Source organism: Pristiophorus japonicus, chromosome 14, assembly GCF_044704955.1.
Source record: "Pristiophorus japonicus isolate sPriJap1 chromosome 14, sPriJap1.hap1, whole genome shotgun sequence".
Lineage (NCBI taxonomy): Eukaryota > Metazoa > Chordata > Chondrichthyes > Pristiophoridae > Pristiophorus > Pristiophorus japonicus.
Window position 1 is genome coordinate 168,724,886 of NC_091990.1, and position 13,462 is coordinate 168,738,347.

The 13,462-nt window shown below is 43.6% G+C and overlaps 1 protein-coding gene across 1 annotated transcript in view; it reads right to left on the reverse strand.

Moving 5' to 3' along the window:
* The window catches only part of LOC139279543 (protein lin-54 homolog), a 228,533-nt gene that overhangs the window by 29,659 nt on the left and 185,412 nt on the right, over positions 1-13,462 (reverse strand). The window contains exons 10-11 of the mRNA XM_070898671.1: positions 6,280-6,351; positions 2,962-3,064 (exon numbers count right to left, since the gene is read on the reverse strand). Coding sequence (XP_070754772.1) covers positions 2,962-3,064; positions 6,280-6,351 — 175 coding nt within the window. The remainder of the gene's footprint in view (positions 1-2,961; positions 3,065-6,279; positions 6,352-13,462) is intronic.

Consider the following 13,462-nt stretch of genomic DNA (forward strand, 5'->3'; position numbering starts at 1 on the left):
GTATTGACGTGGATAGAGAACTGGTTGGCAGACAGGAAGCAAAGAGTAGGAATAAACGGGCCCTTTTCAGAATGGCAGGCAGTGACTCGTGGGGTTCAGTGCTGGGACCCCAGCTATTTATAATATACATCAATGATTTAGACGAAGGAATTGAAGGTAATATCTCCAAGTTTTCAGATGACACAAAGCTGGGTGGCAGTGTGAGCTGTGAGGAGGATGCTAAGAGGTTGCAGGGTGACTTGGACAGATTAGGTGAGTGGGCAAATGCATGGAAGATGCAGTATAATGTAGATAAATGTGAGGTTATCCACATTGGTGGCAAAGACAGGAAGGCAGAATATTACCTGAATGGTGACAGATTAGGAAAAGTGCAATGAGACCTGGGATTCATGGTACATCAGTCATTGAAAGTTGACATGCAGGTACAGCAGACGGTGAAGGCGGCAAATGGCATGTTGGCCTTCATAGTGAGAGGCTTTCAGTATAAGAGCAGGGAGGTCTAACTGCAGTTGTACAGGGCCTTAGTGAGGTCTCACCTTGAATTTTGTGTACCGTTTTGGTCTCCTAATCTGAGGAAGGACATTCTTGCTATTGAGGGAGTGCAGCGAAGGAGAGATCATAGCTTGATCTCTGATACCACCAAGTTCTAAACTCTACATCAGTTTGGGGTTAATACCGGGTGAAGTGAAATTGGTTCAGTCACCCACCTTGCAGACAAGAGTTATTGTCTCGACTAGAGTGAAATAGGGAAACAATAACATGAAGAGTGTGATTTATACTGTCACATACACAAATAAAAATACACAATACAACCTGATAACATCTTCTGCGTGTCCTCTAGGTGGCAATCTATAGACAAGGAGTTGCTTTTGCCAGCATCAACAATGTCAATATTCACCAGACTGATTCCCAGGATGGCAGGACTGACATATGAGGAGAGACTGGATCAACTAGGCTTATATTCACTGGAATTTAGAAGAATGAGAGGGGACCTCATAGTAGCATATAAAATTCTGACGGGGTTGGTCAGGTTAGATGCAGGAAGAATGTTCCCAATGTTGGGGAAGTCCAGAACCAAGGGTCACAGTCTAAGGATAAGGGCTAGGCCATTTAGGACCGAGATGAGGAGAAACTTTTTCATTCAGAGAATTGCGAACCTGTGGAATTCTCCAGAAAGTTGTTGAGGCAAGTTCGTTAGATATATTCAAAAGGGAGTTTGATGTGCCCCTTACGGCTAAAGGGATCAAGAGGTATGGAGAGAAAGCAGGAATGGGGTACTGATGTTGCATGATCAGCCATGATCATATTGAATGGTGGTGCAGGCTCAAATGGCCGAATGGCCTGCTCCTGCACCTATTTTCTATGTTTCTTTGTTTCTATATTTCTATTATGGCTCAGGAATTTCAGACACCAATGTGCTGTGCCACAGAAGGAGAGATCATAGCTTGATCTCTGATACCACCAAGTTCTAACCTCGACATCAGTTTGGGGTTAATACTGGGTGAAGGGAAATTGGTGCAGTCACCCGCCTTGCAGACAAGAGTTATTACCTAGACTCAAGTGAAATAGGGAAACAATAACAAGAGTGTGATTTATACTGTCACATACACAAATAAAAATACACAATACAACCCGATAACATCTTCTGAGTGTCCTCTAGGTGGCAATCTATAAACAAGGAGTTGCTTTTGCCAATGTCAACAATGTCAATATTTTCACATTACAACATCCGAAATGGAATTCTAACTTTGCCAGCTTTTTTTATGACTCTTCAATTGAACAAATATTTGAAGTAACAAAGGATTTAAGAGGAAGCACATTTTACTGAATTGTTCCATAATTCTAGATGTTATTGAGGGCCCCCTGTTTTATACTCCAGAACCACTCGTCAGAAATGGCTTGGGAGCTGATATTTTGGGATCAAATTTTGCTTCCCACCCCCCCCCCCCTCCCCGTGTGACATGAAGAAGAGGGTCAGATTCAGCAGGAACGCTGCTATTTCATCTGTAATGTAGCTATGAATGACTCCACGAGGCAATGTGTTGTACTCAAACTGTAGTGGTCCTTTATTCCAAACTCCAGAGTGAGGCAGCCGCATGGTGGCTCCCTTTTATACAGCCCCTGCCACCAGGGCAGGAAACCCCGGTCTCCACCAGTTGCACCCTCTGGTGGTGCCAGCATGTATATACACACAGTGTAAACCTCATTGATTAGTACATCAGCTAAACAAGTCTCCATCCTGTGCAACTATAAAGAGAGTATATCTATAGTCTGAATATATAACGGCTGTGTTTCCAGGATTTCCTCCTCTCCCCCCTCCTCCCAACTGCACTCCTCTACTCCCTTCCTGCAAATATCGTGGCCTTAGTGCAGCACCCCTTTTATTGTGATACTATGAAATTCCACTGAAGCACTAGAACACCCTGGAATCGTTCAGGAAACAGTGGAATGATTGAGGGTGGGGAATATTAAGTTCTTTCTGGACGGGCTGAGCCAGATGGACTGAAGCGTTTTTCTCGTCTGTGCTCTTCTCAAGGCCTCTTCATTCACGATGTTATTAGAGCTCAGCTTTATGTTGTCACAGTAAGAGCAGTGCTACACAAAATGTCTGCTCTCAGGTCAGCTCTGAAGTATAACACAAGGTAACAAGTGCTGATTGAGAGACAGTGGTGATTGAGAGCGGTAAATGTATCGGTGCCTCTTTATATAACATCTCAGATTATGGAGCATTTACGCAGAATGTACTCCCCTTTAAACAGGTTATCAAATTTATCACACAGAGCAGTTGCAATGGCCTGAAGGTATATATTTCTTGGCAGTTCAAGTGAAAAGATATTGAGGTCAAACACTATCACACACCACATTCTGGTGTCAGTGAATCAGGATTAGCTAACAAAGATTTTTCTGGCTGAAGCTGAGACAGTGTGACTAAGCTGACATATAAAGCTGGCACAGTCTTACCTTAATAGCTTTAAACCTTTCTGCTTCATGCTCAAAGTTGTTAAAACAGTTAGTGCAGTTGCAGTTACTACAAAATTCTCCATTGGCAAAGCAATCGCAGTACCTGCAGCATAGAGGGGAAACAAAAGGGAAACGAATATACCACAATAGGTAAGGTGTCAGTAAGGTTTACAGGGAAGAACAGTGGAATACAGAACTAATTTTAAAATATACTTTTGTAATATAAGGAGGCATTTTCGTAAACTCTTTAGTTACATCTGTTTTGTCTGGAGATACAATGGTATACTTGTTTTTTGTAGGCTATTTTGTATTTTTCTTCCTTTCTGCTCTTTAGGTTTCTTCTGTATAAACTATTTCCGACCTCAGGAAGTAAACACACAATTTTCTCTTCCTGGTCTGCCAATTGCACTCTGTAATTCTGAAAACCATTACTCTTGTCCAGCTGACTAACAGAAATAGGTGGTGGTGTAAAATGTTATCCAAACATTTGGAATCTTTAATATGTCATGTCAAAAGTTTTCATTAATGGACTCTTCCACACTATAAATATCAGGACACTATCCTCCTGACCTTGATGACATCACTTATAGAATCATAGAAAAATTACGACACTGAAGGAGGCCATTTGGCCCATCGTGTCTGTGCCGATTGAAAAAGAACTACCCAGCCTAAACCCACCTTCCAGCACTACGTCGGTAGCCCTGTATATTACGACTCTTTAAGTGCACATCCAAGTACCTTTTAAATGTGATGAGAATTTCTGCCTCTACCACCCTTTCAGGCAGTGAGTTCCAGACCCCCACCACCCTCTGGGTGAAAAAATGTTTCCTCATCTCCCCTCTAATCCTTCTACCAATTACTTTAAATCTATGCCCCCTGGTTATTGAACCCTCTGCCAAGGGAACTAGGTCCTTCCTATCCACTCTCTCTCTCGGCCCCTCATAATTTTATACACCGCAATTAAATCTCCCCTCAGCCTCCTCTATTTCAAGGAAAACAACCCCAGCCTATTCAATCTTCCCGCATAGCTAAAGATTTCCAGTCCAGGCAACATCCTCGTAAATCTCCTCTGCACCTTTCTAGTGCAATCACATCCTTCCTGTAATATGGTGACTAGAACTGCACACAGTACTCAAGCTGTGGCCTAACTAGTGTTGTATACAATTCTAGCATAACTTCCCTGCTCTTGTATTCTATGCCTCAGCTAATAAAGGAAAGCATTCCGTATGCCTTCTTAACCATCTTATCTACCTGTCTTACTACCTTTAAGGATCTGTGGACATTTACTCCAAGGTCCCTCTGTTCCTCCACATCTTTCAGTATCCTCCAATTTATTGTGTATTCCCTTGCCTTGTTGCCCCTCCCCAAATGCATTACCTCACACTTTTCCGGATTGAATTCCATTTGCCACTTTTCTGGTCCAACTGACCAGTTCATCAATATCTTCCTGCAGTCTGGAGCTTTCCTCCTCACTGTCAACCACACAGCCAATTTTTGTATCATCTGCAAATGTCTCTACCATGCCCCCTACATTTAAGTCTAAATCATTAATTTTTACGACAAAAAGTAAGGAACCGAGTACTGAGCCCTGTAGAACCCCACTGGAAACAGCCTTCCAGTCACAAAAACTCCCCTCAACCATTAACCTTTGCATCCTGCCACTGAGCCAATTTTGGATCCAATTTGCCACTCACCTTTGGATCCCATGGGCTTTTACTTTTTTGATCAGCCTGCCATGTGAGACCTTTTCAAAGCCTTGCTAAAACCCATGTAAACTACATCAAATGCACTGCCCTCATCAACCCTCCTTGTTACCTCCTCAAAGAACTCAATCAAGTTAGTCAGACATGACCTTCCCTTAACAAATCCGTGATGGCTGTCCTTGATTAATCTGTGTCTTTCTAAATGAAGGTTTATACTGTCCCTCAGAATTGATTCCAGTAATTTGCCCACCACTGAGTTTAACTAACTGGCCTGTAATTTCTTGGTTTAATCCTTCCTCCCTTTTTGAACAATGGTACAACATTAGCAGGTCTCCAATCCTCTGGCACAACTCCTGTAGCTAGGGAAGATTGAAAAATGATGGTCAGAGCCTCTGCAATTTCCTCCCTTTCTTCTTTTAGTAGCTGCGGATATACTTCACCTGATCCTGGCAATTTATCTACTTTCAAAGATGATAAACCCCTTAATACTTCCTCTCTTACTATGTTTATCTTGTCCAATATTCCACTATCTTCCTCCCAAACTTCAACATAGGGATCGTTGCCCTCTTTTGTGAAGACAACCGCAAAGTATTCATTTAGTACCTTACCCACATCCTCCTCCTCCACATATAGATCACCATTTTGGTCCCGAATAGGCCCTACCCTTTCCTTAGTTATCCTCTTGCTCTTTATGTAATTGTCAAACATCTTTGGGTTTTCTTTGATTGCCAGTATTTTTTCATGCTCTCTTTTTGATTTCCTAATTTCCTTCTTAATTTCACCCCTGCACTTTCTATACTTTCTGCAGTATTGAGCTCACAATATCTGATATAGGTTTCCTTTTTTGCCTTTTCTTACCCTGTATGTTACCAGGGGGCTCTAAATTTGGCATTTCTACCCTTTTTCTTCCTGACTTCCATGATGTCACTCTTGTGTTCAAACAGCCGGGCAAATTGCTGCTCGACCTCTGCCTCCTGGACAGCCCAGCTCTTTACTGGGTCACCAATTTAACTCTTAATGCAGAGGGAGCAAGATACTTGGCAGCCAATGCTAATCACAGGTCCAAACATGGACATACAATGAATGAGATGCATACATGTGACCACAGCTACATTTACCAACATTCAGCAGGAGTCTCACACATGAGATTGCAATCTGACAGCCTCTCACCTCAAGGTGAGAGCATGCAGAAATTAAGCGCAGGCAGCGGAAAGAGCGTGCGGCAAACCAGTCCCACCCTCCCCTCCCCTCCCCTCAACGACTATCTGTCCCACCTGTGACAGGGACTGTGGTTCCCGTATTGGACTGTTCAGCCACTTAAGGACTCATGTTAAGAGTGGAAGCAATTCTTCCTCGATTCCGAGGGACTGCCTATGATGATGATGGTGATGCTCTCAGGGCCAATAACTCACTTGGTCCTCTTGGTTTCTCTTATTCAAAAATGAGAGAAAACAAAACCAATCGAGGTAAGGCTATCCTAGCATCCTTAGTGCTGGTGAAAAGGCTTGCTAAAAACACTACAGTATTGTTCGATGAACAACACTGAAGGTTTGTTTCTTTGTCATCCATATTTCTGTGCAAAGATTGAGCAACAGCATTTTCCATACACACTTACAGTTTGAGGCACTGGGACTTGGTGCAGTTACAAGGCTTTTTAGACCTTGAGTCTGTTGTCAGTATTGGCAATCTGAAAGAAACAAACCAGATCTCACAATGCGTTTGCTTATTATTTCCACAAACTGAATTGTTCATAGTATATTCAATCAGGAGAGCCATGTAACTGTTTCCATTGTTCGATCTGAGCAGGCAAGGATCCCTGTGAATATGTTCAGTGTGCGATGATACTGGCAATTATCCCAGCGATTGACAGCATCATGACATACAAAAAATACTAATTAAAGAAATTATTCATAATGAAAACATTTTCTTAACTGAATAGATCAAAATAATACTTTAATAACCATAACTAATTTTTTGATTTCTATCAGTTTGCATGATCTTAACCACCAAATCCTTTTTTCGAATTTCTCTCCCTTCCCCTGAAGATGGTGGGGTTGAAATTGCTCCTCTCCTTAAGGCCTGTTATCACCACGCTGCAGAGTGGAGTGGCTGCCGACTTTCCGTGGAATGGCCGCTGTTAGCCCAATTGCCTTTCCGAGGTTTTTCAGCGGTGCCCCGATCTACCCCCCCCGCCCCCGCCAGCGACATTCCCCTTGGAAAATCTTTGGCCCACCCGGTGGTGCCAAAACCTGTTTTTTTCCCGTTGGTCCAGTGAGGCTGTGGCCTTCTGCAATGGCTTTCCTTAAAGGGGAGGGCGCACTGCTGCTGCCGCCATGTTTTTTTTGTCGGTCAGCTGCCATGTCGGCCCAACAAATATACCCCCCCCCTCGGATTTGGCCGGGCCACCAACAGGCAGCCTGGCACCCCCCCCCTCTTGAGCGCCAGGCCACTGGCCTGGCCGAAACCTTCCCTGGTGGCCCAGTGTACTGAAGATTTTAAATCGCGAAGGCTCTCCCCTTTAAGTGAAGGGGAGAGCCATGTTGATATGGCGCCGTGATGACATCATCGTGGCGGTCACTCCAACCCTCAGGTGTTGCCACCGTCACATATCCGCCCCTCTCGTGTCGTCACCGCTCCCATTAAGAGCGACTTCCGGATCCAAATTAAAAAAAACAACAAAGAGCGGAATTTCGCTCAAGAGGCGACCTCAACCACAGCTGTGGTAAAAAGCATTGAACCGGGGTGCGTGCGCCCCGTTTCAGGCGGGGGGGCAATTTCTACCCCGATGACTCTGACTGGATTGTGGCTCCATGGGCAGGTACCAGTATTCCATCACTACCTCATTAAAGTGGTTGTCCTTCATTTGTGGGTGTGGATAGAGACTGTTAGCAGGCTATATTCAACTGGGGAGCACCACAGACTGTCTGCGACATTCACTCGCGTGCAATTTCCAGAACTCGATAGTGATCAGGAGCAGGAATGACGACTGATTTATCCTCTCCTTAGCTTAAGGATACGGAGGTCAATTGTAGCAGCCCAACTGCTGTCACAGCTAGGGTCAGTTAACTCGGCACCAACTGGCCATTGATCCTGGGACCCTCCTGGTCAATATGGTTCATACCACAACACATAAGGATTTTATTCACTGAGCCATCAGGAGAGCAATCACCAGTCAATGATTTTAACTATTATTTCTCTCCCTTGTTCCTCTTGCCTGCAGGTTCTAAGTACAAACTCCAGCCGACTATATTTAAGCAGGGGTCATGCTCCTAGGCCTCCACTGGCCATTAGGAGGTTCACAAGAGTGGGCAGGGGTCACTCTATCTCTGACTTTGTCTCCCTCCCTATTTGGAAACACCTTGCTTTGCAGTGTGTAAAAAATGTGCAAAATAGTGCAATGAAGATTTTGGAAAACGTATTACAATGACTGGGACATGAGGAGTTGACTTTTTAAAATTAATTCCTTTACGTGTTATCTTAATGTAAAGAAGTAGACAGAGAAAAAGAGGGAGACAGAATCAGGGAGATAGAAACATAGGGACTGGAGTAGGCCATTCAGCCCCTCAAACCTATTCCGCCATTCAATTAGATCATGGCTGATCTGTATCATAACGGTTTTTATCATTCATGGGATGTGGGCGTCGCTGTCATAACCACCATTTATTGCCCATCCCTAATTGCCCTTGAGAAGGTGGTGATGAGCCACCTTCTTGAACCGCTGTAGTCCTTGTAGTGAAGATACTCCCACAATGCTGTTAGTGAGGGAGTTCCAGGATTTTGTACCAGCAACGATGAAGGAACGCGATATACTTCCAAGTCAAGATAGTGTGTAACTTGGAGCGGAAGATAGATAGACTAAGTGAGTGGACAATAAGGTGGCAGATAGATGCTTTGTGGTCTCCTAATGGCTTACTGTCCCACCTAGCTTTTTATTGTTAGCAAACTTGGATACATTACACTCGGTCCCTTCAACTAGGTCATTAATATAGATTGTAAATAGCTGAGGCCCCAGCACTGATCCCCACTAGTGACAGCCTGCCAATCTGAAAAAGACCCGTTTATCCCTACTCTGTTTTCTGTCCGTTAACCAATCCTCTATCCATGCTAATATATTACCTCCAATCCCATGAGCCCTTATCTTGTGTAATAATTTTTTATGTGGCACCGTATCGAATGCCTTTTGGAAATCCAAATATACGACATCCATTGGTTTCCCTTTATCTACGCTTCTAGTTATATTCTCAAAAAACTAATACATTTGTCAAACACGATTTCCTTTTCAGAAAACCATGTTACATTAGAACATAAGAAATAGGAGCAGGAGTAGGCCATTTGGCCCCTCGAGCCTGCTCCACCATTTAATAAGATCATGGTTGTTCTGATCTTGGCCTCAACTCCACTTCCCTGCCCGCTCCCCATAACTCTTCACTCCCTTATCATTTAAAAATCTCTCGATCTCCACCTTAAATACATTCAATGACCCAGTCTCCACAGCTCTCTGGGGCAGAGAATTCCACAGATTTACGATCTTCAGAGGAGAAATTCCTCCTCATCTCAGTTCGAAATGGGCGACCCATTATTCTGAAACTAATTCTAGATTCCCCCACGAGGGGAAACATCCTCTGTGGATCTACCCTGTCAAGCCCCTTCTGTTGACTCTGCCTAATCATGTTAGGATTTTCTAAGTGCCCTGATACGACTTCCTTATTAATGGATTCCAGCATTTTACCAACATAGAAACATAGAAACATAGAAAATAGGTGCAGGAGCAGGCCATTCAGCCCTTCTAGCCTGCACTGCCATTCAATGAGTTCATGGCTGAACATGAAACTTCAGTACCCACTTCCTGCTTTCTCGCCATACCCCTTGATCCCCCGAGTAGTAAGGACTTCATCTAACTCCCTTTTGAATATATCTAGTGAATTGGCCTCAACCACTTTCTGTGGTAAAGAATTCCACAGGTTCACCACTCTCTGGGTAAAGAAGTTTCTCCTCATCTCGGTCCTAAATGGCTTACCTCTTATCCTTAGACTGTGACCCCTGGTTCTAGACTTCCCCAACATTGGGAACATTCTTCCTGCATTAAACCTATCTAAACCCGTCAGAATTTTAAACGTTTCTATGAGGTCCCCTCTCATTCTTCTGAACTTCAGTGAATACAAGCCCAGTTGATCCAGTCTTTCTTGATAGGTCAGTCCCACCATCCCGGGAATCAGTCTGGTGAATCTTCGCTGCACTCCCTCAATAGCAAGAATGTCCTTCCTCAAGTTAGGAGACCAAAACTGTACACAATACTCCAGGTGTGGCCTCACCAAGGCCCTGTACAACTGTAGCAATACCTCTCTGCCCCTGTACTCAAATCCCCTCGCTATGAAGGCCAACATGCCATTTGCTTTCTTAACCGCCTACTGTACCTGCATGCCAACCTTCAATGACTGATGTACCATGACACCCAGGTCTCGTTGCACCTTCCCTTTTCCTAATCTGTCACCATTCAGATAATAGTCTGTCTCTCTGTTTTTACCACCAAAGTGGATAACCTCACATTTATCCACATTATACTTCATCTGCCATGCATTTGCCCACTCACCTAACCTATTCAAGTCACTCTGCAGCCTCATAGCATCCTCCTCGCAGCTCACACTGCCACCCAACTTAGTGCCATCCGCAAATTTGGAGATACTACATTTAATCCCCTTGTCTAAATCATTAATGTACAATGTAAACAGCTGGGGCCCCAGCACAGAACCTTGCGGTACCCCACTAGTCACTGCCTGCCATTCTGAAAAGTACCCATTTACTCCTACTCTTTGCTTCCTGTCTGACAACCAGTTCTCAATCCACGTCAGCACACTACCCCCAATGCCATGTGCTTTAACTTTGCACATTAATCTCTTGTGTGGGACCTTGTCGAAAGCCTTCTGAAAGTCCAAATATACCACATCAACTGGTTCTCCTTTGTCCACTTTACTGGAAACATCCTCAAAAAATTCCAGAAGATTTGTCAAGCATGATTTCCCTTTCACAAATCCATGCTGACTTGGACCTATCATGTCACCATTTTCCAAATGCGCTGCTATGACATCCTTAATAATTGATTCCATCATTTTACCCACTACTGAGGTCAGGCTGACCGGTCTATAATTCCCTGTTTTCTCTCTTCCTCCACTCGATAGGAACTGATCCAGAGTCAATGGAATGTTGGAAAATGACTGTCAATGCATCCGCTATTTCCAAGGCCACCTCCTTAAGTACTCTGGGATGCAGTCCATCAGGCCCTGGGGATTTATCGGCCTTCAATCCCATCAATTTCCCCAACACAATTTCCCGACTAATAAAGATTTCCCTCAGTTCCTCCTCCTTACTAGACCCTCTGACTCCTTTTATATCTGGAAGGTTGTTTGTGTCCTCCTTAGTGAATACCAAACCAAAGTACTTGTTCAATTGGTCTGCCATTTCTTTGTTCCCCGTTATGACTTCCCCTGATTCTGACTGCAGGGGACCTACGTTTGTCTTTACTAACCTTTTTCTCTTTACATACCTATAGAAACTTTTGCAATCCGCCTTAATGTTCCCTGCAAGCTTCTTTTTGTACTCCATTTTCCCTGCCCTAATCAAACCCTTTGTCCTCCTCTACTGAGTTCTAAATTTCTCCCAGTCCCCGGGTTCGCTGCTATTTCTGGCCAATTTGTATGCCACTTCCTTGGCTTTAATACTATCCCTGATTTCCTTAGATAGCCACGGTTGAGCCACCTTCCCTTTTTTATTTTTACGCCAGACAGGAATGTACAATTGTTGTAATTCATCCATGCGGTCTCTAAATGTCTGCCATTGCCCATCCACAGTCAACCCCTTAAGTATCCTAGCCAATCTATCTTAGCCAATTCACGCCTCATACCTTCAAAGTTACCCTTCTTTAAGTTCTGGACCATGGTCTCTGAATTAACTGTTTCGACTGATGTCAGGTTAACTGGCCTGTAGTTCCCTGTTTTCTCTCTCCCTCCTTTTTTGAATAGCGGTGTTAGATTTGCTACCTTCCAATCCGTTGGGATTGTTCCAGAATTTCGGGAATTTTGAAAGATCAAAACCAATACATCCACTATCTCTGCAGCCAACTCTTTTAGAACTCGAGGATGTAGTCCGTCAGGTCCAGGAAATTTTTCTCTACTATTATGAATTACATTAAGTTCCTCATCCTCATTTGGCCCTTGATTCCCGACCATTTTAGGAATGCTTTTTGCCAGATATAAAATATTTGTTTCATGTTTCTGCCATTTCCTTATTCCCCATAATAATTTCTCCTGCCTCAGCCGCTAAGGGACAAATATTTATTTTTGCTGCTCTCTTCTTTTTTACATACAGGTGCAGCGTCGAGAATCCAGCGTTCCGGAATCCGTAATGTTCTGAAATCCGGACTCCGGGATGATCGGTAACAGGGCCATCCGGAATCCGGACCTGGTGACCCTCGGGGCCCCGCCACTGGCCCACCCTGACATCCTCGGCAGGAATTCCTCCACGCCCCCCCCTCTGCTTTCTGACGTTCCGAAATCCGGAAATGCCCGAATCTGGGCTCAAGTGTTTCCGGATTTGTGACGTCAGAAAGCAAATCGAAAATCCAGAAAAGCCCGGAATCCGGAACAGCCTCGGTCCCGAAGGTTCTGGATTTTAGGTGCTGTGCCTGTTTTTGTAGAAACTCTTACAATCTGTTTTTATATTTCTTGTTCGTTTTCTCTCAAAGTCTATTTTTTTCCCTTTTTATCAGTTTTTTGGTCATCCTTTGCTGATTCCTGAAACTCGCCCAATCCTCAGGATTACTAATATTATTTCCAACATTCTAAGCTTTTTCTTTCAAACTGATGCAATCTGTAACTTCTTCAATTAGCCATGGATGGATCACTTGTTCTGTGTAGTTTTTGTTTCTCAATGGAATGTATTTTTGTTGGGAATTATGAAATATTTCTTTAAATGCTAGCCACCGCTTATCTATTGCCATACCTTTTAATCTATTTTTCCAATCTACCTTAGTCAACTCGCCCTTCATACCTATGTAATTGGCTTTATTTAAGTTTAAGACTCTAGTTTCGGACTTAGGCAAGTCAAACTCAAACGTAATGTGAAATTCTATTGTATTATGATCACTCTGCCCCAGAGGATCATTTACTATGAGATTGCTAATTAACCCTGTCTCATTACACAGTACAAGATCTATAATAGCCTGTTCCCTGGTTGGTTCCATGATGTATTGTTCAAGGAAACTGTCCCAGATGCATTCCATGAACTCGTCCTCTAGACTACATTTGGCAATTTGATTTGTCTAGTCGATATGAAGATTAAAGTCCCCCACAATTATTGCATTACCTTTGTTACAAGCTCCTACTTCTTGATTAATAATCTGTCCAACGGTATAGCTACTGTTAGGGGGCCTATATAATACTCCCACCAGCGTTTCCTGCCCCTTGTTATTCCTTATCGCCACCCATACTGATTCTACTTCCTGATCTTCCAAGCCGAGATCCTTTCTCTCTACTGTCCTTATGTCATCCTTTATTGTCAGGGCTACCCCACCTCCTTTACCATTCTGCCTGTCTTTTCGAAAAGTCAAGTACCCTGGAACATTTAGTTCCCAACCTTGGTCACCTTGCAACCATGTCTCTGTAATGGCTATTAGATCAAACCCATTTATCTCTATTTGTGCCACTAGTTCATCCATCACATTACTAATGCTTTGTGCATTCAGATAAAGAGCCTTTAATTTAATTTTTCCCTGCTTTGACTTTATTCTCTGCTGCCCTGCTACC